The sequence below is a fragment of the Leopardus geoffroyi genome, chromosome C3 (genome assembly GCF_018350155.1).
Source record: "Leopardus geoffroyi isolate Oge1 chromosome C3, O.geoffroyi_Oge1_pat1.0, whole genome shotgun sequence".
NCBI lineage: Eukaryota > Metazoa > Chordata > Mammalia > Carnivora > Felidae > Leopardus > Leopardus geoffroyi.
This window is the reverse complement of record NC_059338.1, coordinates 59,039,199-59,064,142: the sequence shown is the minus strand read 5'-3', so window position 1 is coordinate 59,064,142 and position 24,944 is coordinate 59,039,199. Positions and strand designations below refer to the sequence as shown.

The 24,944-nt window shown below is 47.2% G+C and overlaps 1 protein-coding gene and 1 long non-coding RNA gene across 2 annotated transcripts in view; both read left to right on the top strand.

The window, feature by feature from the left end:
• Window positions 1-3,757: 3,757 nt before the first annotated feature.
• Window positions 3,758-24,944, top strand: part of MPZL1 (myelin protein zero like 1) — a 66,879-nt gene continuing 45,692 nt past the window's right edge. Inside the window, exon 1 of the mRNA XM_045453048.1 lies at window positions 3,758-3,997. Within this exon, the coding sequence (XP_045309004.1) occupies window positions 3,907-3,997 (91 nt within the window). The 5' untranslated portion in view covers window positions 3,758-3,906. The remainder of the gene's footprint in view (window positions 3,998-24,944) is intronic.
• LOC123585180 lies at window positions 9,567-18,201 on the top strand. The gene is made up of 2 exons (XR_006705967.1): window positions 9,567-11,473; window positions 17,981-18,201. It is a non-coding gene; the product is annotated as an uncharacterized LOC123585180 (long non-coding RNA).

Genomic DNA, 24,944 nt, shown 5'->3' with positions numbered 1-24,944 from the left:
CCATACTTTGGCTATTGTCGATAGTGCTGCTATAAACATGGGGGTGCATGTGTCCCTTCGAAGCAGCACACCTGTATCCCTTGGATAAATGCCTAGTAGAGCAATTTCTGGGTCATAGGGTAGTTCTATGTTTACTTTTTTGAGGAACTGCCATACTGTTTTCCAGAGTGGCCACACCAGTTTGCATTCCCACCAGCAGTGCAAAACAGACCCTCTTTCTTCGCATCCTCGCCATCATCTGTTGTTGCCTGAGTGGTTAATGCTAGCCATTCCAACAGGTGTGAGGTGGTATCTCATTGTGGTTTTGATTTGTATTCCCTGATGGTGAGCGATATGGAGCATTTTTGCATGTGTTGGTTGGCTATATGGATGTCTTCTTTGGAGAAGTGTCTATTCATATCTTTTGCCCATTTCTTCACTGGATTATTCGTTTTTTGGGTGTTGAGTTTGATAAGTTCTTTATAGATTTTAGACACTAACCCTTTATCTGATATGTCATTTGCAAATATCTTCTCCCATTCTGTCGGTTGCCTTTTGGTTTTGCAGATTGTTTCCTTTACTGTGCAGAAGCCTTTTATTTTAATGAGGTCCCAATAGTTCATTTTTGCTTTTGTTTCCCTTGCCTCCAGAGACATGTTGAGTAAGAAGTTGCTGTGGCCAAGGTCAAAGAGGTTTTTGCCTAATTTCTCCTCGAGGATTTTGATGGCTTTCTGTCTTACATTTAGGTCTTTCAACCATTTTGAGTTTATTTTTCTGTAGGGTGTAAGAAAGTGGTCCAGGTTCATTTTTCTGCATGTTGCTGTTCAGTTTTCCCAGCACCACTTGCTGAAGAGACTGTCTTTATTCCATTGGATACTCTTTCCTGCTTTGTCAAAGATTACTTGGCCATACATTTGTGGGTCTATTTATGGGTTCTCTATTCTGTTCCATTGATCTGAGTGTCTTTGTGCCAGTACCATACTGTCTTGATGATTACAGCTTTGTAATATAGCTTGAAGTCTAGGATTGTGATGCCTCCACCTTTGGTTTTCTTTTTCAAGATCGCTTTGGCTATTCGGGGTCTTTTCTGGTTCCATACAAATTATAGGATTGTTTGTTCTAGCTCTGTGAAGAATGCTGGTGTTATTTTGATAGGGATTGCTATTTTATACATATTTTATTTTATTTAAAAAAAAATTTTTTTTTTTCAACGTTTATTTATTTTTGGGACAGAGAGAGAGCATGAACGGGGGAGGGTCAGAGAGAGAGGGAGACACAGAATCGGAAACAGGCTCCAGGCTCTGAGCCATCAGCCCAGAGCCCGACGCGGGGCTCGAACTCACGGACCGCGAGATCGTGACCTGGCTGAAGTCGGACACTCAACCGACTGCGCCACCCAGGCGCCCCCATATTTTAAAAGTTCATTTACCTATTTTGAGAGAGACAGAGACAGAGACAGAGAGCGCAAGCAGGGGAGGGGCAGAGAGAGAATCCCAAGCAGGCTCTGCACTCAGTCCCAATCCCAAGAGTCAGACACTTAATCAACTGAGCCACCCAGGAGCCCTTCTTCCTTGGCTCTTAGTTTTGGTTGCCTGGTTATCACCATTCTTTACTCAGGCCAAAAACTAGAGGTTACACCTGTCTTTCTGGATTCTTTTCTATTGATTAGACTTCCCATCCAATTGATCCCCAGTCCCGTCACCATCTCCCTGAAATGCTTCTCCACCCCTTGTCTTCCCCTCTACCTCTCTTGCCACTCACCTGGTCTGCTGCAGTGGTCACCCTCCTAAAACACAGGCTTGAAGTTGTCACTTCCCCTTTACCTCTCCCCACTGCCTGTGCAATAAAGACAACCTAGGGCTCTTCAAAAGATGACCACAGCCTACTTTTCCAGCATTCTCTTTCCCTCACTCCTCTGAAGTTCCAAACCATGCAGGATTTACTATTTCTTGCACCTGGTACTGTTTTCCTGTTTCTGAGTTTGCTTTTCCTGCCACTTGCTGGTGAACCTGTACTCATTGTTTAAAGTCCATCTCAAATGCTACATCCTTCGTGCATCTATCTTTCCCACACATCTCTTGGGCCAGTGGTTCTCAGAGGGGGAAGGTATGTGTGTTGAGGTACATCACTGTCAGAGAAGCTTGTAACATTGCATGTGTCTTTGAGAACCACTGCCCCTGTTGGCCTTGGGTTTCTCCTTTATTCGCCCTTCTCTTCAAGCATTAAAAAACCTCTAGTACCAGGGTACCTGGGTGGCTCAGTCAGTTAAACGGGTTGAACGTCCTACTTCGGCTGGGGCCATGATCTCATGGTTCACAAGTTCCAGCCCTGCGAGGGGCTCTGTGCTGACAGCTCAGAGCCTAGAGCCTGCTTCACATTCTGTGTCTCCCTCTCTCTCTGCCCCCTCCCCTGTTCACACTCTGTCTCTCTCTCTTTCTCAAAAATAAATACAAAATTAAAAAAAAAATCTAGTATCTGTTTGTCTACACTGGTGGACTGTGCACTTCTTGAGAGTAAAGCCTAGGTGTTCTACAGCTATAGCACATAGTAGTTACTCACTGAATGCATTTGTATTCTATTCAATGGACATTCCAGACACACTTCATTAGGATCTTATAGGGCAAAATGTCATGCTTTTTTAGTTTTCTCTCACTAATGCTAATTATTATGAATTTGCATACAAGGTTGGGAGGCTAAAACAGCAAAAATATCAGGACTGGCGTTTATAAAGCTGACTTTAGACAAAACCCAAAATGAGAGATCACACTTGGGTTTTCTCACCAGGCCCCACTCTTGTCCTAATTGTCTACGTTTAGTTCCTTCCTTCATTCCATCGCGGCCCCCCCCCCCCGCCCCGCCCCGCCAATCTGTATTCTTCCTTTCCTTCACTTACTCTCAACCTTTCATGCTTCTGTTCCCCCTTCTGTGCCCTTCTTGGGTATCTCATAAGGACCCTTCCAAACACTCTCCAGTACTTACTGGGCATCCACTGAGTGGCATACACTGTTCTGGGCCAAAGAAACCAAGTTGAGCAGAGTCGGCCAAGGCACTTCAGAGTCAGAAACTTCCCCACGCCCGCTTTTATTGACAAATTGAGGGACATTTAGTGTGCAAAAGGGAAAACAAACAAAAAGCGCATTCATTCGTGTTCCAAGCAGCAGGAAAGAGTTCCCAGTTTCCACCCTTTCTTAAGCCAAAAGGAGTACTCCTAAGAGGAGATCCGGGCAAGATGGAGACTTCTTTTAAAGCTAGATTTCTCCAATTGCGACACGTAAATTACCTAGTCGAGGCAAAGGACAGGCCTCGCAAGGGGCCAGGCGGGAGATGTGCTCCATGTGGGCGACCGAATCATCCCATCATCCCATCGTCCCCTTCATTCTATTTTCTTTGTAAATGAACTGCTGCTTTTCCTTTAGGTGAGGCTCCAGAAACCCAGAAGGGCTGACCCAGAGGCGAGCGCAGACCCGGCGAAGACCCGCCGGCCAGGAGACACTATGCAGAGATCTGCTGGACTGGAGCTCCGAAGAGGCAGAGGAGACGGTGGCCGGCGGCCGGTGGACGGGACACTGGCGGACACCGGAGCAGGCGGCGGGCCGGGCGCCAGCCCGCACGCCCAAGACCCAGGCCTCCAGCGCCAGGAGAAGGAGCCTGGGGTGGAAGCCTGGGTGGGTCCGGGGGGAGGGCGGGCCTCCGGAGCAGAGGGCGTGATGGGCAGTCGGTGTCCTCCAATCGCGTCCTGGCGAGGGAGCGGGGCCGGCCAATGAGCGGACGGCTGGGGCCGGCGTGGGGGCCAGGAGAGGGGAGCGCGGCGTGGAGGTGCCAGCGGGCGCGGGCGCGACGAGACTGGAGCCCCTGTGGCGAGCCGAGCCGAGCGCAGCGGGGACGGGGACCCAGGGCCGCGGCGGCGGCGGCGGCGGCGGGAGGACGATGGCAGTGCCCGCCGGAGCCGAGGCAGTGATTGCAGCCCCAGCCCGCAGGCGCTGGCTGTGGTCGGTGCTGGCGGCGGCGCTCGGGCTGTGTGAGTGATGCCGGGGCCGGGCCGGGGCGGCGGGGTCTCGCGGGGCCGGCGCCCTTCCCTCGCAGCAGCCGCGGGCCCTGCTCGCCGGGCGCCGAGATGGGGAGGGGGCGCGGCCTGCGCGCTCCGGGGCCGGGGGAGCGCGGAGCCTTCCTTCCTCCCGATCCCTGCGCGTGCGGGAGGAGGGGCGAGCTCCCCACCTTGCTCCTTCCTGGGGGGGCTGTCGGGACCGCGGGCCGGCGGGGTCTCCTGCCCTCCCCGCCTGGGGACCCGGGGTCTCCCGGGCCCGCCTGGGATTCCCGTTCGGGAGCCCGGGGTTCGGGCGCTCTCCACCTATGCGAGGTGGCGGAAGGTGGTAGGGCTTTCATTTGCAAGGCCTTTGTTGGGTTGTTTCCCCGCTTTAAGCGAATGTTTGGTTTTACCTTGTAAGTTCCATTTCGGGTGCTCTCCGATCCATTTTTTAAGGCTCGTGATGGAAGAGCCCTGGGGTCTCGTGCGTCTCGTGTGGCTTGCAGAGCACCCACCGAGGGGACATTTAGATTACCTCTGCTTAGGAAGCAGAGACTGGGAACATCACTGGAATACTGGAATGAGCTGGCTTAAAAGAATTTGGTCAAATACGTAAGAACTCCAGGCATAGTCACCGCAGTTTGTCAAGACACATTAAAAAGCCCGTTTTTCCTTTTCCCTTTTTTTTTTTTTTTAAACGACCCTTTTTTCTTGCTTAATTTCATGGGTCAACTTAAGGTAAACCCCAGGCTCGATTTATGGCATTGGGTGAGTTGTTTTATGGACATCTGAAGTGTTGCCTATAGGACTTTTTTGTGCTGTTGTTCAAAGCGCGTACTTGCTGCCTCAGAATGTGGTTAAGTCATGGTTATAGAGAGGGCCAACTCCTGGGAAACCACGTAGACTTTTTCGTTTCTTTTGTTTCTCAAAATACCAGTTGCATCATAGTGTCTGAATACAAGTTTACTCAGTAATTTCTTCCTTGGAAAAGTCTTCGGTGTAATCTTCCGAACCAGGAAAACTTACCATTTAGCCACTGATCCCAACATGGTGAAGGATGAACGTAGAAGTCTCACCCTCCTTGAAAATGTACTTCGTATGCATAAGACAGTCCCTGTAAATATCTCTAGTGAGGAAAAAAAAAAAAAGGTTAAAAGTGTGTGTGTGTGTGGGGGGGTTTGTTGGTGATGATGACAATGTTTGTCTTTTTTTTTTTTTTTTTTCCAACGTTTATTTATTTTTGGGACAGAGAGAGACAGAGCATGAACGGGGGAGGGGCAGAGAGAAAGGGAGACACAGAATCGGAAACAGGCTCCAGGCTCTGAGCCATCAGCCCAGAGCCTGATGCGGGGCTCGAACTCCCGGACCGCGAGATCGTGACCTGGCTGAAGTCGGACGCTTAACCGACTGCGCCACCCAGGCGCCCCTCAATGTTTGTCTTTTAAGTAAAGGCAGGAAATAGCCTAAAACTAAGGTTTGTCAGAAAGCTCGGGTGCTTCAGACAGAATAATTAGGCACGAGAGGTCAGACATTGTACTGAGGACGTCAGGATGATCTTAATTAAATTAGACTGACGGTACTAAAAGAAGCAGAACGGAAAACCTCAGTATTCATGGATATTAATATGAACAGATCATCAGAATGAGAGCTACATTTATCTCGGATGTACCCAGCTCTTCAGTAATGAAAGGTGAATACTGATGTATGAGTGTCAGCAGCTAAGGTTAGCTTAATTTTAGAAAACGATTGAATGCTGCTTCTTGCCAAATCGTCTTTTTCTGGTCATGGACAGTGTACATAACAGTTCGTTTTTATAGAAAACCTTCCTGAATTTGATGCAGATACATAGTTACTCAGCAAACCTTTTAAGTACCAAGCACCAGAAGTATTCTAGAAGGACGGTCCCTGACTTCACATCATTTCCAGTTCAGTGGGAGAAACAGAGTGTGATAGTGAATACAAGAAGTCCTTTGATAACGGTGTGCTGTGAGAGCCCTAGGTAGAGCCATCATCTCAGACTGGAGGGCAGGCCACCAGAGGAAGGGGTGCTTAAGCTGAGTAGGCACTGGGCGAGGAAACCGCATATACAGCGTCCTGAATGGACCTGTTGGGTCGGTCCGTGTGGTGGGAGGTAGGAGTGTGGCTGGGAAAGAGATGGGGGCAGTCAAGGCAGGAGAGCCAGCCAGAGGCATTAACTCACAGAGGACCTTGTTTGCCATTTGTAAGGCTGGATCTTTATCCTGAGGACTGTGGAGGCTGGTGAAGCCTTTCTTTCTCTGTGGAGACGTGAAGGATGGGTCGGAGTGGTCTGAGACTGAGGAGATCAGAGGGCTATTCTAATAATCCAGAGAGGGGGGCGTGAGCTAAAACAGTGGGATATGAAGAGAGGACACACTCTTGAGCGCTAGTTAGAGAGTAAATTTGATAGGGCTTGCAAATTGATGTGCTGTCAGCTTGAAAGAGGAGGGTAAGGTGATCCTAAGGTTTGGGGCTTGGGAAGCTGAGCCTATTTTGGGCAGGTGGGGCTTCTCACAGGTCAAGAATGTGGATGAGGGAATAGCGTATGAGCAAGATGGTGATGAAGTTACTTTGGGGTATGTTGAGCTTTACACGCTGCTGAGACATCCTAATAGAAGTGGGCAGAAGACAGTTGGGATAGATGGTGCTGGAGACATGAGGAGAAAGCTCTGGTCGGAAGCACAGATTTGGGAGGCATCACAGAAGAGAGTAAAAGCTTGCATGGTTTGGATGAGGTCACCATGGAAGGGTGTGTTGAAGGAAATAGCAGGGGGCCCACGACGGAGCCCTGGACTATAGGGAACCTGGGAGGGAGGTCTGATGAGGAAATGAAGAACGGGAAGAATGTGGTGTCTTGGAAACCAAGACCGAATGAAGGTCGAAGGAAGAGATAGAGGTTAACAGTGTCAGATGAGGATCGAGTGCATTTGGCAATTGTTGTGTCTCTGATCAGCTTTACATAGGAAGGACGCACACAGGGTCTGAAGAAGGAAGCTCCGTGATTGGCACCACCCATTTCCGTAAATGGCTTTCATCTAATTGCCCAACCCAGAAGGCTGGGACCCACCCTCGATTCCGCCCTGCCCCTCATCAAGCCCCACATCCAGTTCTGCCATCGCCGAAATGCGTTTGGAATTCACCCCCTTTTTTTTTCTTGTCAACGAACAGTCCGCTTTTAGCATTTTAGGCAGAGTCACCCAGCTGGTCTCCCCATTTCCCCATCTTGCCTCTTTTTAATCCATTCTTCGCCCAACTGCAGGAATGATTTTTAGAAAAATGTAATCAGATCGTCTTACTTTCTTGCTTACAGTCCTTAATGGCTTCCCCTGACATTCTCAATGACTCACCAGCTTCTCCCCATGGCCTGCGGTGCTTTGTGTGAGATCTGGTTACTGCCTCTCTGACTTCAGCTTGTGTCACTCACCCCCTTGCTCACTGTATTCAAGCCACACTGCCATCTTGTTCTCTTTGACACTCATCCCCCCTCTCAGGTCCTGTGCATTTGCTGTTCCGGCTCCCTGGCATACCGTTTCCCCAGGACTGCCCAGAGCGGTCTCCTTTTCGTCAGTGAAGGCATAAATGTCACTTTTTCAGGGGCACCTGGGTGCCTCAGTTGGTTAAGTGACCAACTTTTGATTTCAGCTCAGGTGGTGATCTCATGGTTCGTGAGTTCAAGCCCTGCATTGGGCTCTGTGCTGACAGCACAGAGCCTGCTGGGATTCTCTGGTCCCCTCTGTCTCCGCAGCTCTCCTGCTCGCATGCACACACATGTGCTTTCTCTCTCAAAAATAAATACACATTTCTTTCTAAATGTCTTTTTTTCAGAGAGGCCTTTCTCTAACCACCCTACCCAGGGGAGTTCCCTGTTATCATTTCCTGGTCCTTTGTTTATTTCTTTTTTGTAATTTCTAACTATTTGGTTTTTCTTCTTTCCTCTCTGAGAATCCAGGACAGAGATAGCGTTTGTCTTGTTTATATAAATATCCCCAGTGCTTAGCACAGTGGATAGGATAGATGCTAATGGTTGTTAAAGGGCAGTGAGGCATATGTATGTCTCAGTAACAGTTTGTTAGTAGTTTGTAATCTGTAGTTAGGATTTAGCCTGGCGCATAGCGGGTATCCAGTGTTTCTTGAAACGAGGAATATTGGGGCACCTGGGTGGCTCAGTCGGTTAAGCGTCCGACTTCGGCTCAGGTCACCATCTCGCGGTCCGTGAGTTCGAGCCCCGCGTCGGGCTCTGGGCTGATGGCTCAGAGCCTGGAGCCTGCTTCCGATCCTGTGTCTCCCTCTCTCTCTGCCCCTCCCCCGTTCATGCTCTGTCTCTCTCTGTCTCAAAAATAAATAAATAAACGTTAAAAAAAATTTTTTTTTAATAAAAAAAAAAAAAGAAACAAGGAATATTTTTTCCCCATGTGTGATTTCATGTATCATCTGGTTATTTTCACTCTTTAAGTATGTGTGCGATAAATTAACATTCTCCAACTACTTTATTTTTTTTAGTTTCCTTATTTATTTATGTTTATTTATTTATTTTGAGCGAGACAGAGAGAATGTACGAGGGAGGGGCAGAGAGAGAGGGAGAATCTCAAGCAGGCTCCGTGCTATCAGCTTAGAGCCTGACGCGGGGCTCAAACCTACAAACTGTGAGATCACGACCTCAGCCAAAATTAAGAATAAGAATCGGACACTCAACTGACTGCCCCTTAAGGTTTATTTGTTTAACTAATCTCCACACCTAATGTGGGGCCTGAACTCATGATCCTGAGATAGAGAGTCACATGCCCTTCTGACTGAGTCAGCCAGGCGTCCTCTTCAACGACTTTAAACATCATAGTTCTGGAATTACTAGTTATTACATATTTAAATTATTTGATCATGTTCGTTGTAGCCCTTAAGTGTTTTGTCCATAGGACTTTTCTATTACTTGACGCTTGTTGCCAAGATTTAGACTTGAGACACTACCTCTGCAGTTGAAACGCCACGGATCTCAGGACTAATTCCGTCAGCCTTTTGCTGATTTACCCGTCAGGATACTAAAACTTAGTCTTAAAAAAAAAATTCTACCACTTGTTTTTACTCTAACTCTAGCATAACCACTAGGCTCAGATACTGCCAAAAGAAGAAATAAAAACAAGTCCTCTGTGAAAGATCTAAGTGAAAAGTACATGAAGCGAAGTTTGTGTTTTCACCAAGTCTTTATGCACTAAATAAACACCTACCGAGTGCCGGCGCCCTTTGAATTACTGTGGATACAGCAGGGAGACTGGATCCTCCACAGGATGAATAGGCTTCAATCATGAATAATAAAGGACAGATTATGAGGCACCTGGGTGGCTCAGTCGGTTGAGCGTCCGACTTCAGCTCAGGTCACGATCCGCGGTCCGTGAGTTCGATCCGCGGTCCGTGAGTTCGAGCCCCGCGTCGGGCTCTGTGCTGACAGCTTGGAGCCTGGAGCCTGTTTCAGATTCTGTGTCTCCCTCTCTCTGCCCCACCCCCGCTCATGCTCTGTCTCTGTCAAAAATAAATAAACATTAAAAATGACAGATTAAAAGTTCACGGCAGTCACCACTTTTAAGAAAATATGATTCACCTATTATGCAAATTCACAGAATTAGAAAAAAACCCATAGAGCACTATTTGTATTACAAAAGAGGTATTTGTTTCAACTCACAAAGGACACATGAGATTTCGTTGATGGTTGATCTTTCCTACTGAGTTTTTAGAATGCGATTTGATTGTAGACTCGATCTACATGGTTTTTCAGAAATATTGCTGCATCTAGAAAATGCTGGCCTACCTGTTAAATATTTCTCACATTCCTTTCTATTCCCACTGAGGCTGATTCATGTGATTCCACAATCACATTTTTCCTGGATGATTAGAATCTTCTACGGGCCCCCAAAGCCGGTGTTTTTATTTAAGTTGTATCTTTTATCTGATAATTTGAATTCTCTATAAAACGTGCATCTCACGTGTACCTAAACCTTGTGAAGATTTTAATCTCGCTCTCTCCGACCACTGGCATAATTTGAAAAGCGAGAATAAAGGGTTTGCTCTGACAGAATTTTTATGGATTCGTTTGGTCTTTAGGTCCCATCAAAGGGAATTTAATTATTAGAAAAACTAGAAGGTCTCAAGTATCGTACGGCTCTGGGTCTTGGTCCCTGCGGCTGAGGAGATACGAAGTCTTCGTGTATCTTGAGTGATTTTCCTTTCTTCCTTTTCCACTCTTATTTTGCCAAGTGCTTGACATTAGCAATGCCCTAGAGTCCAGACCACAGTCCTTGGGACTTTGACTGCCACAAGAAGGCAGAGATCAGTTGGCTTTGGGCCCATTCCTAGTGCCTAAATTGAGAAATTTAATGGTCTCTTGGGACCTTTATATCTTTGCCCTTAAACCTCTTTATTCATTATCTTTTTGAATGCATGTGGCTGCTGTAATTTTTATTCACTTATAATTTTCTCTTGGTTCCATTAAGCCTTTATCAAGAAAAGAATGATTTCATTAATAAATTGTTCGGTAATCTATTTATTTATTTTTCTTCCAAACTCAGGGGTCTCTTTAGAAATCGTGATACTTTGCAGTACCTCTGATTGACTGGGCATGTAGTTGGAATGTGGTTGGTCCTTGAAGAACACTGGGGTTAGGGACGCTGACCACCTCCCCCTGCCCAGTCGAAAATTCAGTTACAACGTTGCTTCCTGAAAACTTAGCTGCTAATGGCCTACTGTCAACTCATATTGTTCAAGGGCTCAACTGTAGTTTTCTAGCAACTGATACACTGAACCCAGACCTTAGTTGTAATTAATTGGGTTTAGAAATGTACTATGTCTTTACCTAGCCCAAGTTATTTATTATTGTAGATAACTGCCACACAGATTGAAATCCACAACTTGAGCGCAGTTAGTATCATGCTGTAACCAACCGAACAAACTTTGATGAATTTGCAGTGAACATTGTTCATGCTAGGACTCTGATGTTCTACTTTGGGATCTGGGGAATTTATTCTGTGCAATTGAAAGACGTTTTTGGGGGTGCCTGGGTGGCTCAGTCAGGTAAGCATCTGACTTTGGGCCCAGGTCATGATCTTACAGTTCGTGGGTTCAAGCCCCGTGGCAGGCTCTGTGCTGACAGTGTGGAGCCTGCCTGGGATTCTCTCTCTCCCCCTCTCTCTCTGCCCCTCCCCTACTTGCATGCTTGTTCTCTTGTTCACTGTCTGTCTCTCAAATAAATAAGCTTTTAAAAAAAAATAAAAAATTATTTTTAAGATGCCTTTATCAAAATTAAGAAATGTGTTATTCTTTTGTCTTCAGTCATGAAGGAACACAGTGTGGAGTTATGTCACTTTAACATAATCTTGTGCTTTTTCCAGATAGCACTTGAAAAAAATGAAGGTGCTATATTGAGCTTCACTGAGAACTTTATGAGTCTGCACCAGACCGTGTCTTATAGTTAGTTACTCTCCAGTCACATTCAGGTTGTATTTGTTATATAGCCTTCTACCTAGGTGAGAGGTAAAAGACTCAGTTTCCTAAGAGAAAAATGTGTTAAAATGCAAATATTTGAAATCTCCTAAACGGCTAAGAAGGGCAGAGAGAAAGTGAGTAGTTAGGGAGAAATTTTGAATTGATTGATATTATATCTGTCTATATAGATACAGGTTCTGTGTGTGCGTGTGTGCGTGTGTGTGTGTGTGTGTGTTCTACCATTTATACTTCCTGTTTCTTAGCCCTTAGAAATTTGGATTTAGAACTAGCTTCCTGTTGTCTTTTGCTCTGCCTTTAGTGACTGAGTGCTTACTGTGTGCCAAGCCTTTGCTAAGCAACTTACGTGCATTATCTCATCAACTCATTACAATTCTGTGATAATTATTATTTTTATGAATTTTATAGATGAGGAAACGAAGAATCAGATAGGTTGTGTAACTTGCCCAAGGCTACACAAAGCTAATATATGATGGAGTTGGAACGCAAAGCATATATTTTTGCAACTTCTCTGCTGTATTATAGAATTTCTCTTGTGAAGTCTCCAAACATTTTTTAGGAGGCTTTTGGCATATCTGAAATGTTTACAGAGCGTATTTACTCTGTCCCACGGTGTCCACCAATTTCCTTCTCTTTGTGGTAATGTTTGTGTGGGACTCTCCAAGCCTCCGTACTGCTGATTCTGCTCTGGAGACACAGAGCCTCCCATGTTGAAGCCATCCTTACGAACAGCGTGGAATCTGTTCCACCCAATGCTCTGACTACTCCTCAGGGATTTTTAAAGATTTATTATTTATTTTTGAGAGAGAGAGAGAAGGAATGCGGGAGAGACAGAAAATCCCAAGCAGCCTCTGCACTGTCAGCACAGAGCCGGATGCAGGGCTCGAACTCATGAACCGCAAGATCGCGACCTGAGCTGAAATCAAGAGTCCGATGCTTACCCCGACAGACACCCAGGCACCCCTACTCCTCAGGGATTTTTAATCTTGAGTGGTTTTCGTAGGTTCTTCTCCCTCTTACGCAGATCCTTCTGGCTAGGACACAGCCGGAACCCAGCCAACCAAGTGTCTGACTCCATGCTGGGCTCAGAAAGGTCCCTTGCCCCTCGTCAGGAGGCTCTACATGTGGACCAGGCCACTGAGCCTTTGCCTCTCTGCTTGGGCTGAGTTCTGGAGGCTGTGCTGATCTTTCTGCAGTTAGACCAGTGGCAGGCTTACCCTGCAGGACGTCCACACAGGCCCAGGGTGTTTGCAGCAGAGGCTCCTCACCGGTGCCTCTCTTTGGCCCCTGCACCCCTGCGCCCCATTGGCCGAGGCCCTGTGGCCCTGTGGCCCTGCCGTCTGCCTCTAGAGGAGGTCCAGCCCTGAACTTGTGGGGACTTGGTCTTCATTAGCTTTCCACTGTTAGGAACTTAATTTTTTCCCCCGGTGCCTGGCAGTGTAGAAGAACCCTGGTGAGAGTTGCTGAATCGTACACCGTGGAGAAGGTAGAGAAAGTCTTGACAGTAAGTCGAGGCGACACCGATTGCGATCAGGCTGTCATACGTGCGCTTCAGAAACAGAACACGCTGGGGGGCAGTTTCTCGTTCTCCCTTCAGACCGTAGCTTCGCAGCCTCTTATCAGCACTTTAAAATCTCCAGATCTCTGGAAACCAAACGTTTTTTTCTAAGCTTGACACAAACTCTTTTGGTTGCAGAACTTGACCGGTACTAATGAGAGCCTATTTTTAGGCACGATCCCACTCGGTGTGACTGATACGTGTTTCACTGCAGAAATACTGATGTGTTTAGTTACGGGATGCTGCCCGGGGCCTTGCCGGGGCTGGGAGATGATATGTAGTGTAGACATTGTATTAATTTTTTTAAAACCTGAAAAATTCTCCATCCGAAACACATCTGGCCCCAGGGGTTTTCGGTAAGAGGTTGTGGGCCCGTACAGTATTTTATCTCTGAAATTTTCTCTTACTCTTGTAAATACTAAGAACAACAGAACACGTTTTTAGTTCTTTAAGTATTTTGGTACATAGAGCTAGTGGTTTGCCACTTAAACACCTTCATTCAGATTCCTTTTTTTAATTTATGCTAGTTTGGACCTGGCCTCCCCTTTACTGAGGGGTTCTGGGTCTGTAAACTGGCTCAAGGTTGGAATTGATCGAGGACATGTGACTTTATGTTTTTATGACTCAAGACTTTAATTCACTTGACCTACAACTTTTCTGCTTATAAAGATCAAGTAAGGGGGGGGGGCGCCTGGGGGGCTCAGTCGGTTAAGCGTCCGACTCTTGATTTTGGCCCAGGTTATGATCTCAAAGTTCGTGGGTTCAGGCCCTGTGTCGAACCGTGGGATTCTTTCTCCCTCTCTCTCTCTCTTCCTCTTCCTCTCTCTGCCCCTTCCCCCGCCTCTCTCTCAAGAGAAATCAAGACAAACCATTAAAAAAGAAGTCTTTACATGTCAAGTAAGAATTGAGGAGGCTGCCCGTCTATATCTCTTCTAGGAACACCACGATCATCCAGCAAATGCTGCAGGTCTGTGCAAGGCTGGCTGTTCTGATTCTGCCCTCACTCCACAGTGTTGAGGTACCCAGACCCACCTCTGCCACTTGGCCCCTGCCACTCCAGGAAGCACTTCCTTCCATCGCCTTTAGGAGGCACTGTTCCCACCGAAGGGCTGGCTTACGAAGTAATCACAGAGCTTTTCAGGGATGCCGGGGCTCCTCCCAGCAATTCATTTCTCACCATCATGGGGAAAGGTGTGTCTGCTGGACCCCCCCGGGGGAGTGGTGGGGGGGGGTGGTGAGTAGGTCTCAAATGACAAATCCACTCTAACGTTCCAGTCTACCTAAGCCTTTGAATCCCTTCCTCTCTATTAACCCGAGACAGGCCTGGCACTTCGTGTTCATTTGCTGTGGCCGCTTGTGATCCACGTTTCGGCCGAGGAACCAACTATTAGAGCTCTTTGTGACTCTCTGAGCTGCAACACGAAATGCAGAACCTCTGTTGAGCGCGCCCGTATCAATAAATTTGGCCTGATCCAGTTTTGTTTCTTTTACTGTTCTCCCACACGCAGTCCCTGGATCTCTGTCTGTATAAATGAGAAAAACCCAGTAGTTCTTTCGGAGTGTAGTGGGTCTCCTCGTGGGTCATGCTCTGTACCTCCGGGGGCCTTCTGTGACTTGAGTCTGGTTCTAAATCTGGAAGCACAGAGGAGTGGTGGGTGTGGGTCCCGAGGAGAGTTGGTGTCTTTCAGGGCAGCTGCCTCCGAGAAGCCATCACCGTTTTCTCAGGTTAGTCTGCTCAGGCAGGTGTCTTCTCCTGAGAGAAGACGCGTCAGCGTTTAGGGGTTCAGTGTCTCCACCTTATCAGGGTCTTCCCACAGTGTCCCCGGTTTTCAGGGTTCTAGTCCTTTCTAGTCAGTGCTCTCACTTTAATAGATGCCCTGTGAGGTTAGGAGTTCTGTTTGCTTTGTAGTTCAGCCCCTCTCAGGATGGGATTCTGGGCTTGGTGTCCTCAGTCTCGGCTCTGTGGCTGAAGCATATAAGGGTCTCTTTCAGGATAGAGAAATTTTCTGATCATTTGTTTAGAAATTCAACTTGGAATTTGGACCCCCTCTTTCCCACCTTATCTAGTGACCTTAGGAACAATCAGCCGATATCATTGTATTCATTAGTTTGATGAATGTTCAAAGGTGTTATATACTTGGTGACCCAGAACCTTGCCTTTATAAGTGTTTGATTAGTAGGATATCCAGTGGTGATGTTTACATATCTCTTTGACCATATCGTGCCATGGACTATCGGTGCTCTCTTTACCTACTGGAAGTTGAGTCATTTGTATCTTTAAATCTAATCACATTAGAAAGCCAATTCCAGACACCCCAGGATCAGATTCAGAAAACTGGGCCTTGAGATTCTGTTAGTCTAGAACCATTCTCTGTACCCAAATCTGTATTAGTGTTTGAGAAACAGAACCATAAGGATAGATGGATGGATAGATGGATAGGTAGGTAGATAGATAATTTTAAGGAAATGACTCACACAGTTATGTAAGCTTAGTAATCCTAAAATCTACAGGATAGGCCAGCAGGGTAGAGATTCAGGGAACTAGTATAGTTTGAGTCTAAGGGCAGTCTGCTGGTAGTATTCTTCTTCAGGGGTGGTTAATCTTTTGTTTTTTTACAACTGAATGGATGAAGCCCCCCTATACCGTGAAGGACAATCTACTTTACTCAAAGTCTGCCAGTTTCAGTGTTTCAAAAAACAACTTCATAGAAACATCCAGATTAATCTTTGGCCAAAGATTATTGGTCCATCAGCCAAGATGATACAAAAAAGTAACCACCACACCAGGAATGAATTATACCAGATAGGCCGTAGGTGGAAATCTCAAATCGTTGATGCGGCCGGGTTGCGAACAGTTCTGTTCTTTGCTGTGTTTCAGTACTTCCTGTCCACATCTCATGTCATGATGTCTGACCTCCTCTCACCCATGCGACTCTTTGATAAAGGCCACCTGATATCGCCAAACCAAATGACCTGTTCCAGGCCTTTTCGTTCTGGACTTCTTTGCTTTCTTTGATGATCTGATCTAACTTCCTCTGATCTAACTTCGCTCTGATCTAACTTCCTTTGTCTTTGAGACGTCGCTTCTGCTTCTCATTGCTCTTCTGTTCGCCCCAAGCCTTTCTCTCCCTCTGGTGCCCTGGCGTTGATTTTCCTTCGGTTCTGCTCTCAGCCCTCTGGTAGTCTCGCTCATCTTTGGTGGCCTTCTCCTTTCGTTCTTTCTATCACAACCCATATTCGGTAGATCTAGGCATTCCATAAGGATTCTTTAGGGAAACGGTGACTCCCAAATGTGTCTTCATCACCCTGAACTGCAGACTCTTGAGCCTTGTCCACATACTTTCCTCAGAGCATCCAGAGGCACCCCGACCCTGCATATTGAAAACTCAACTCCACGTATGTCTCCTTTCCTACACTGCACCTCCACTCCACCACCCCCCCGCCGCATTCTTCTCATGTCCCGCTGTCCCATTTGCTTTTCCCTCAGTCGCCCAAGACAAAAGCTTGAGCATCATCTTAGAATCCTCCCTTTCCCTCCCCCACCTCCGTGAATGTAATCAGAGTCTTGCCAGTGTTTTCCTTCTATTTCTGAATCCATTTCTACCTTTCCAGTGTGCTGGGACAAGTCCCAGTCATTTAAGTCCAGGTTACCCTGAGAGCCTCCTCACGGGTCTCCCCTCCGAGACATGTTCCCCTCTGGTCTACCCTCCCAGCTGTTGCCAGAGGGGTTTTTCATGGGCGGATGCAATCAGGCCACTCCTGTGCTAAGACCCTTCATCCCTATTATCTCTGGGCTGAGCTCAGGTCCTTAACTGGATTCCTACGTCCTGCCCTCATCTGCCCTCATCGCCTGCCATTCTCTTCCTTGCACTCCACTGATTGTTTGCAACGTTTCTGCCTGATACTCATTTTGCCTTCTTGATTTTGTGTATGATATATTCAGTCTCCCTCTTGATTGCCCTTCTCTGTATTTGTTTACCTGGCTGACTCCTATGTAGCCTTTCTATCTCAAGTGCAATGTCATCTAGCAGATATCCCCAGGTAAGGCCAAGCACCCTGCCTCTAAGCTTCCTTTCTATTGCTTTATATAAGATTATCTTTTTATAAGATAGCTTCTCCAAATGCAGAAACTGTGTCTTATTCATCTCTGGGTCTCTGACATTTAGCACAATACCTAGACCATGGGAAGCATTTAGTAGATATTAGGCGAACCATTAAACTGAACCCCAGGTGGGAACTGTAAACATCAGAGCAGAGAGTGAGCGAAAATAAGGAGACAGGTCCTCCTAGAACTTGGGACCTCAAGATCCAGGGAGCAGTCAAGCCTTACTCCAGACACTGGACTTGACAGGGATATGGCTCAGGGGGAAACCATCTAACCAAGCTCTCAAGGGCACGATATTCAGTAAGAACATAATGTCAGCTTATTAACTTAAAGTAAGCATCATAAATGCTGGGGCAGGGGGCAAAGTGGTTAAGTGGATGGGGTTGGTAGTGCATTTTTCTCCCCTGTGTAAAGACAGACTGTCCTTACAAGATAGTCCAGGGAATATGGGATCATCAGAGTGACCACAGTGGCTACAGTCGTCAAGCGATGGTAGCCTGAAATAGCTTTTTGTCCGTGGTAGGAATGAATATATATATATATAGTGAACTGACAGATGCATTGGACTGCTCTTCACTGGCCAGTGCCCTGCACTGACAATTACACCTTAGACATGAAGAGACAGCCTAGAAACCTTGACTGGGCTTTAGAGTTTCCTGTGTCTTGAGAGAGCCCCTAGACAGAGAGAGCCTGTCGCATAGAGTGGATTCTCCACGGGTGAATAGTATCACCCATGGAGTGTTGATGCTTCTCGTTTCAAAATTCGTTAGCCTCTGTGTTTTTCTTAATCTGTTTTTTTTTTTTTTATCAGGTTTTGAGGTATTTACTACACCAACATAGCATGGAAAGAATGTTGGACACAGGCATGCACAAAAATGAACACACGTGTGGCGAACGCCCGTGGCACCTAGCAAGGCAATGGCCCCAAGTAAAATGAGCATATAACTGCCAGCCCCATTATTGCTGATGTCCATTGCTCTCGTGTGTAGTCTCCCTACTGTTTATAACAAAATATATTATTTTTTTTCCTTACATGTCTGCTCTTTCTTGGCTCTCCCACTACAGTGTAAATCCACACTGAGGCCCAGAAAAGAACCTGAAACGGTGGGAACCCAGTAGATGTCTGTTGAGTTGTGGGTCACCATATAGCAACGTGTTGCTATATACTTGGTTCAAGTAAAGTTTTGAGATACAGGAGCTTTCTGAATATCTAAAATAAAAATTCAAACTCTAAAATCGGGGCCCCTGGGTGGCCCAGTTGATTGACTCTTGATTTCAGCTCAGGTCATGAACCCAGGGTCTTGGGAGCCCTGCGTTGGGCTTTCTGCTGAGTGTGGAGCCTGCTTAAGATTCTCTCTGTCTCTCCTGCCTTTCTCCCTGAGCACACACACTCTCTCTCTCTCAAAAAAAAAACTGTCTAAAATTTTAAGGTATAATTACCTTATAAACGCATAGAGTTTGAGCTCTGAAAGCCTCAGCAGGTGCTGCCTGCCTCTGAGCATTGCCATGACCCCTGCCCCCCCCCCCCCCACACACACACACAAGGAGCCCCAGGGAGCCTGCTGAGCAGCTTTCTACCTGGGGAACAGGCCAGAGGGCTTGTTTTGTACCTCCCTCTCAGGGAGTGTCTGCATTTTCCCTTCATTTGTCATATCCCTGTTGACCACAGTCACCTGCAGGGAGTTTCCAGGCGCGTGCTGCCTCTTGAGGAGTTGTGTCTTACGGCTCTGAACATCTGCTCTGACCATCTGTCCGACCCTCTTGTCTTCCCCGAACCTCGTCAGTACCAGAAAATGCACCAGCTCCAAAACCTCCCCCTGTCGGTCAAGGACCCTCCTCTTCTTCGAGTCTGACTGCAATACTTTCTGGAACTCATTACCTCTGATGCCTCCCCATTTTCTTGTTTACGTGAATCACTTCCTGGCTGCTCCTCTCCCCTTCTCCAGCGTGGAGTCTGTGATCCATTGTTAAAATCACTTCCTTGCAAAAATTCCCGCCTCCTTTGCCCTTCTGTCCCTTCATTGTATTGGGTGGGGAATACAGCTTTGGGGAAACCCGAAGCTCTTTTCATCTACCCAGAGCTTTATTGCTTTAGTTATTGCCTCTCTTTGGATCATTCTTCTTACAATACACCCTTTCGCTACCTTTCCAGGCTCCGGCTCTCTGCAGAATTTCTCAAGAACTGCCTGTGTTCCTGTCTCTGTACACACTTCCTTCCTTCCCATCCTTCTGGAGTCCAACCTTGTCACAGCTGCTTCCTCCTCATACAGACTTCTCCTGTCAGGATTGTCCGTGCGCTCCAGGCTGCCAGTCCCTCTTTACCCTTTGCTGTGGTCATCTTCTGAGACCTTTCTGCCACGCCCCTTCCCTTGGCTTCCTGACACCCCGTTCTCTGGTTTTCTTCCCTTCTCACAACTTGCCCCCGTCTTCCCTCCATACCTGACCTCGACAGCTCCGTGCTCCTCATCACTGAAGCCTGACCCTTATCTTTCTCTACATTATTGTCCAATGTGGTGACATTTTCTTCTGTGATTTAATGTTTTATTTATTTTTGAGAGAGAGAGAGAGACAGGATATGAGTGGGGGAGGGGCAGAGAGAGAGAGGGAGACACAGGATCCGAAGCAGGCTCCAGGCTCTGAGCTGTCAGCACAGAGCCCGATGCGGGGCTCGAACTCGTGAACCGTGAGATCATGTCCTGAGCCGAAGTCGGATGCTCAACTGACTGAGCCACCCAAGTGCCCCTCTTCTGTGATTTTAATGACCACCTGTGTATTGCTATCTTCAGAAATGTATACACAGCCAAGACCTCTGTGAGCTTCAGCCCTCCATATCCTGGTACCTACTTGACTCCATGCGGAGGTATGTAGACGTCTCAGACTCAACATTTGCAACAACGCAGGTTGATTTCTCTTCCTTCTCCCCAGCTAAACGTCCAGCTCTATGAGCACCTTTATTTATCTAGCTGTTCAGGCCAGAAACCCAGGAGTCACTCTTGGTTCATTTTTCTTCATTCCCCCGTTCAGTCGTCAGCACGAAGTCCTGTTTAGTGTCCATTTCTGCCTCGTCACCCCGCCCCTGCCGCCCAGGCCACCGCTACCCTGTACCAGAACCACTACGGTACCTTCCTGCCGGTTTCTCTGTTTCTGTCTGTATTGCCCCCATTCTATTTCCGCACGGGAGCAGGAACCATTTTGCATCAGATCATATCGCTTTCCTTAAAATCCTTCAGTTTGATCAACTTATTTTTGTTTTCCACATAATGTCAAAAACCTTGAATGCAAGTGCACATATAAGCAGGTTGGCGAAGTGTAATATTATGGGCAGATATATTAATAATCACTTTCAATAAAAGGTAACTTTCAACTCTTAAAGTAAACATATATGGATTGCCTGAAGGCATTCCGTAAGGAGTCTCATATCAGTCTACCAGAGTCAGAATGGGAATAATTGTTTCATGTTTTAGAGCCAAAACATTTTTTAGGTAGTGGTGGTAACTTTGAGCCAATGTTTGCTCTGGATGATATGATACAGAATTATAAATGTGACAGAGGAATATCTTTTCCCACTCATTCCGTTGCTAGGTTTATGGGTACGTTTTATCACTGAAAAACAGACATTTGGTGACAGTATTTGGCACGATTTCTTATGGCTGTCACAACCAGCCTCATAGGCACACAGCCAGTGCAGTCACACGGGGCACCGCACGCAGAAGGACCCCGCAATCAACTTGGGGTTTAATGCTCTGAGGTCACTGTCTTGAAGCTCTTCATAATTTTATCTTTTTAAAAAATTATTTATCTAAGTACTCTCCACACCTAACGTGGGGCTTGAACTCACTACCCTGAGATCAGGAGTCGTATGCTTCTCTGACTGAGCCAGCCAGGCACCCCAGTAGTTTTTTCTTTGCTTGTTGTGTGTGTTTTTTTTAATGTTTATTTATTTTGCAGAGAGAAAGAGAGCGTGAGGGTGCATGCATGGGGGAGGGGCAGAGAGAGAGGGAGAGAGAGAATCCCAAGCAGGCTCCACGTCCTGAGCGGAGCCCAGCTGAAGGCTCGAACTCACGAACTGTGAGGTCATGACCTGAGCCGAAATCAAGAGTCAGACGCTTAGCCAACTGAGCCACCCAGTCCCCCTCCCCAATAGTTTTATCTTTGAATGTGTGCTTTAAAAAATTTTTTTAATGTTTATTTTTATTTTGAGAGAGAGAGAGAGAGAGAGACAGAGTGCCAGCAGGAGAGGGGGAGACACAGAATCCAAAGCAGGCTCCAGACTCTGAGCTGTCAGCACAGAGCCCAACGCGGGGCTCGAACCCACGGACTATGAGATGATGACCTGAGCCGAAGTCAGATGCTTAATCGACTGAGCCACCCAGGCGCCCCTTGAATGTGTGTTTTGTACATGAGTCTGATGAGACAGTGGGGTATACACAGGGACTTAAGAGCCTCTGCTCACATGCAGACTTGCCTCTTGCCACCTCCCTGCTTCCCTGGGATGGGTCTTTTTACCCAGCTGCTTTCCAGCACCTGGTCTCCTGGGCCCTGCACAACCTCCCCTGCTCTGTGACCACTGCTCTTCTCCCAGGGAGGATCAATGTCCGGTGCACGCTCTGGGGTATCTTTGGGCATACGGTGTGCTGACCATTCCCATCCCCCTGTGGGCTGGCCCCACCACGGCGAGTGTGGTGGGTAACTCAGCAGGGACCTCTCACCCTCCTGCTCTAGGGTACCAAGCCCTTTCCCACTCCTGGCTTGGGCCCTACACAGTGTGTAGCAGATGGCTGCCTTGGGTGACTGGTACTAAGTGCCATGGGAAATTTCTGGACTAAAATCGTGTTGGCTGTGCTCTGTGTTCTAGAGCCAGCAGTGTGATCAGTTCATTTCTACTTCATCCTGGGGCATTCCCAAAGTTACTCTCCAAGAAAAGCGCTTGCTGTCACCTTCAAGGGGCCTGCCCATCGCTCCCCTCCCGCGGGTTAGGTGGCCACAGATCTAGGCTACAGAGAGCCTTGATTTGGCACCTCGGTGTTTACAGCCGGCTCTGTTCTTTGATCTGTTAAGAATGTGGGTCTGCCTTTGATAATCCGCACAGACCCCAGTGGCAAAGAATATAACGGAAACGGTTCACCAAACAACTTTTATCAGCAGCCCAGTTAAGGGAAGTGGTCTTTGTAAAGGATTGTTGAAGTGACATACAGTCCATTTATTTCTGAAGCTGTTCCACGTTTTGTCCTCGGCTTGGCTTTGCACTTGGACACTTGGGCTTAGGCCCCTTGTACAGTTACTTTCTTTGAATCTATGGTGGTGTCATGTTGTTCGCTGCTTTTGGGGGGTTTTGTTTTGTTTTGTTTTGTTTTTGGCTTGTTTGGTTTTTTTTAAGAGTGTCAGGAGAACCTGCTTTATAAAACTCATTATTTCACTACCCTAGGTGTGGCTGGGGACACGCTCCTCACATGACTCAGCCTGCCCTGCGCATATAATGTATGTGAGAAATCTCTTCCAGAGCGCCAGCCAGGGAAAGCTTTGTTTTAGCCACTATATGGACCGTATCTCCTGCCTCTCTGTGTTCTATTCTTCTCCTACCCCAATATCGATCTTTATATTTTCCTGATTTCCGTATTTTATTTAATATTTATATGCATTTACGGTAAGCAGCATCAGCTCCTTTAGGCAGAGTGTGAGTAAGTCAAGGTAATGATGCCTCTTGCTTCCAGTAGTCAGGTCATATTGTTTTGGGTTTTTAAAAAAAATTTTTTTAATGTTTTATTTATTTTTGAGACACAGAGAGAGAGACAGAGCATGAGCAGGGGGAGGGGCAGAGAGAGAGGGAGACACAGAATCCGAAGCAGGCTCCAAGCTCTGAGCTGTCAGCACAGAGCCTGACGTGGGGCTTGAACTCACGGACCTCGAGATCATGACCTGAGCTGAAGCCAGCCGCCTAACCGGCTGAGCCATCCAGGCGCCCCGATATTGTTTTGTTTTCCAGTGCTCTGATCCTGGCTAACTTGGCCTCTGTCTCTGGATTCTGTGTGAACGATTGCTGAACAGCCTTTACTTACCGATTGCTTTAGAACACCTTCCATTTCGAGAAACAGGTCTCATTGAGGTGGGGCTGGGCAGCCTTTCTAGCCTCTCCTTCCGGCTACAACTGGTACACCGTTGCCGAAGTAGCCAGTCCGGCCCACATACACAGCTAAGGAGGCTGACGCCACAAAAGTGCCGTGGCAGGTGCAGCAGAAGCCTGGGGGTGATCTGTGTGTGCACTCAAGGTGCTTCGAGTGCATTTGGAGAGAGAACAAATAATGCATGAGATAAAGGGGACCACGATTTGGGAGCTCCTTATTGGTACAGTGGTTGCTCAGAGAAGGGCGAGGCTACTGTCTGTTTTGATGGGTACTTGGTATAGTCCAGAAGCATCCCATTGCACAAATATACCTAAGTGTCATTGCAGCTGCTTAGTTATTTATTAGAAGTCCATGTGGAGCTTCCATAGGCCAGGCATTCTTCTAAGCCCTTCAGCCCTTTAATGAGATATCTCATTAATGAGATAGCTCATTTCATTCTTGTAACAACCATAGACACTATTATGAGAACAATTTAAGCAGAAGTGGACACACAAAGGGGTCTTTGCGCCAGGTTATACACCATTCTTTGTGATTTCAGGTAGCCCTCTGGCGTCCACAGTGACAGAGCACATAGCCACACTGGTAGTTTTTCAGGATAAATTGTGATATCATGTTAAAAACTTACCCTACGGGGGCACAACTTTTTTTTTTAGTTTTTTTTTTTTTAACGTTTATTTATTATTGAGAGACAGAGAGACACAGAGTGTGAGCAGGGGAGGGGCAGAGAGAGAGGGAGACACAAAAATCCGAAGCAGGCTCCACACTGTCTGCACAGAGCCCCCAATGCAGGGCTCGAACCCACAAACTGCGAGATCATGACCTGAGCCGAAGTCGGCTGCTTAACCGACTGAGCCACCCAGGCGCCCCAGGGGGGACAACTTTTGATAAGTAAAACAAGATCCGTTAGAAAGTGCGGCTAAATAAAGTTCACGGATTCTGTAGGAACCTACGGATAGACGGACAGTTGGCCTGCCACCTCCCTCTGAAATAAGTTCTCATATGGGCCTTAATAAAAGTTCTTGGGGCGCCTGGGTGGCTCAGTCGGTTAAGCGTCCGACTTCAGCTCAGGTCACGATCTCACGGTCCGTGAGTTTGAGCCCCGCGTCGGGCCCTGGGCTGATGGCTCAGAGCCTGGAGCCTGCTTCCGATTCTGTGTCTCCCTCTCTCTGCCCCTCCCCTGTTCATGCTCTGTCTCTCTCTGTCTCAAAAATAAATAAACGTTAAAAAAAAAATTTTTTTTTAATAAAAAATAAAAGTTCTTTTCATGGACCCTTTACAACAGTGGGTGAACATCTATATGTGTTGGTTTCATTAAATCTAATTGGGAGTGAAATCAGAAGATCAGTTCAAGAATAACTGTTGTGGGCGCTGCAGAGGTGGAATGGATCCCCCTCCCGTCCCCGCAGTATTGGGTTCAGATGTAGGAACAGAAGGTACCGCGTATGCACCAAGAAGGCATGACAAGGTTTGCTAAACATGTCATGAGACGTCCTGGGAAGAGCAGGGCAGGCTTCCCAAGCAGGGTCAGGGGTGGCTTAGAAGAACAGGTAAAGGGGACTGGCTTCATCTTGACCCTGACCAGATGGTGGGGCGGGGCCAGGGCTGCTGGCTGGGGTTCGGGTCGTAACTTCCTGCCTGCTCCACGGGAGGGAT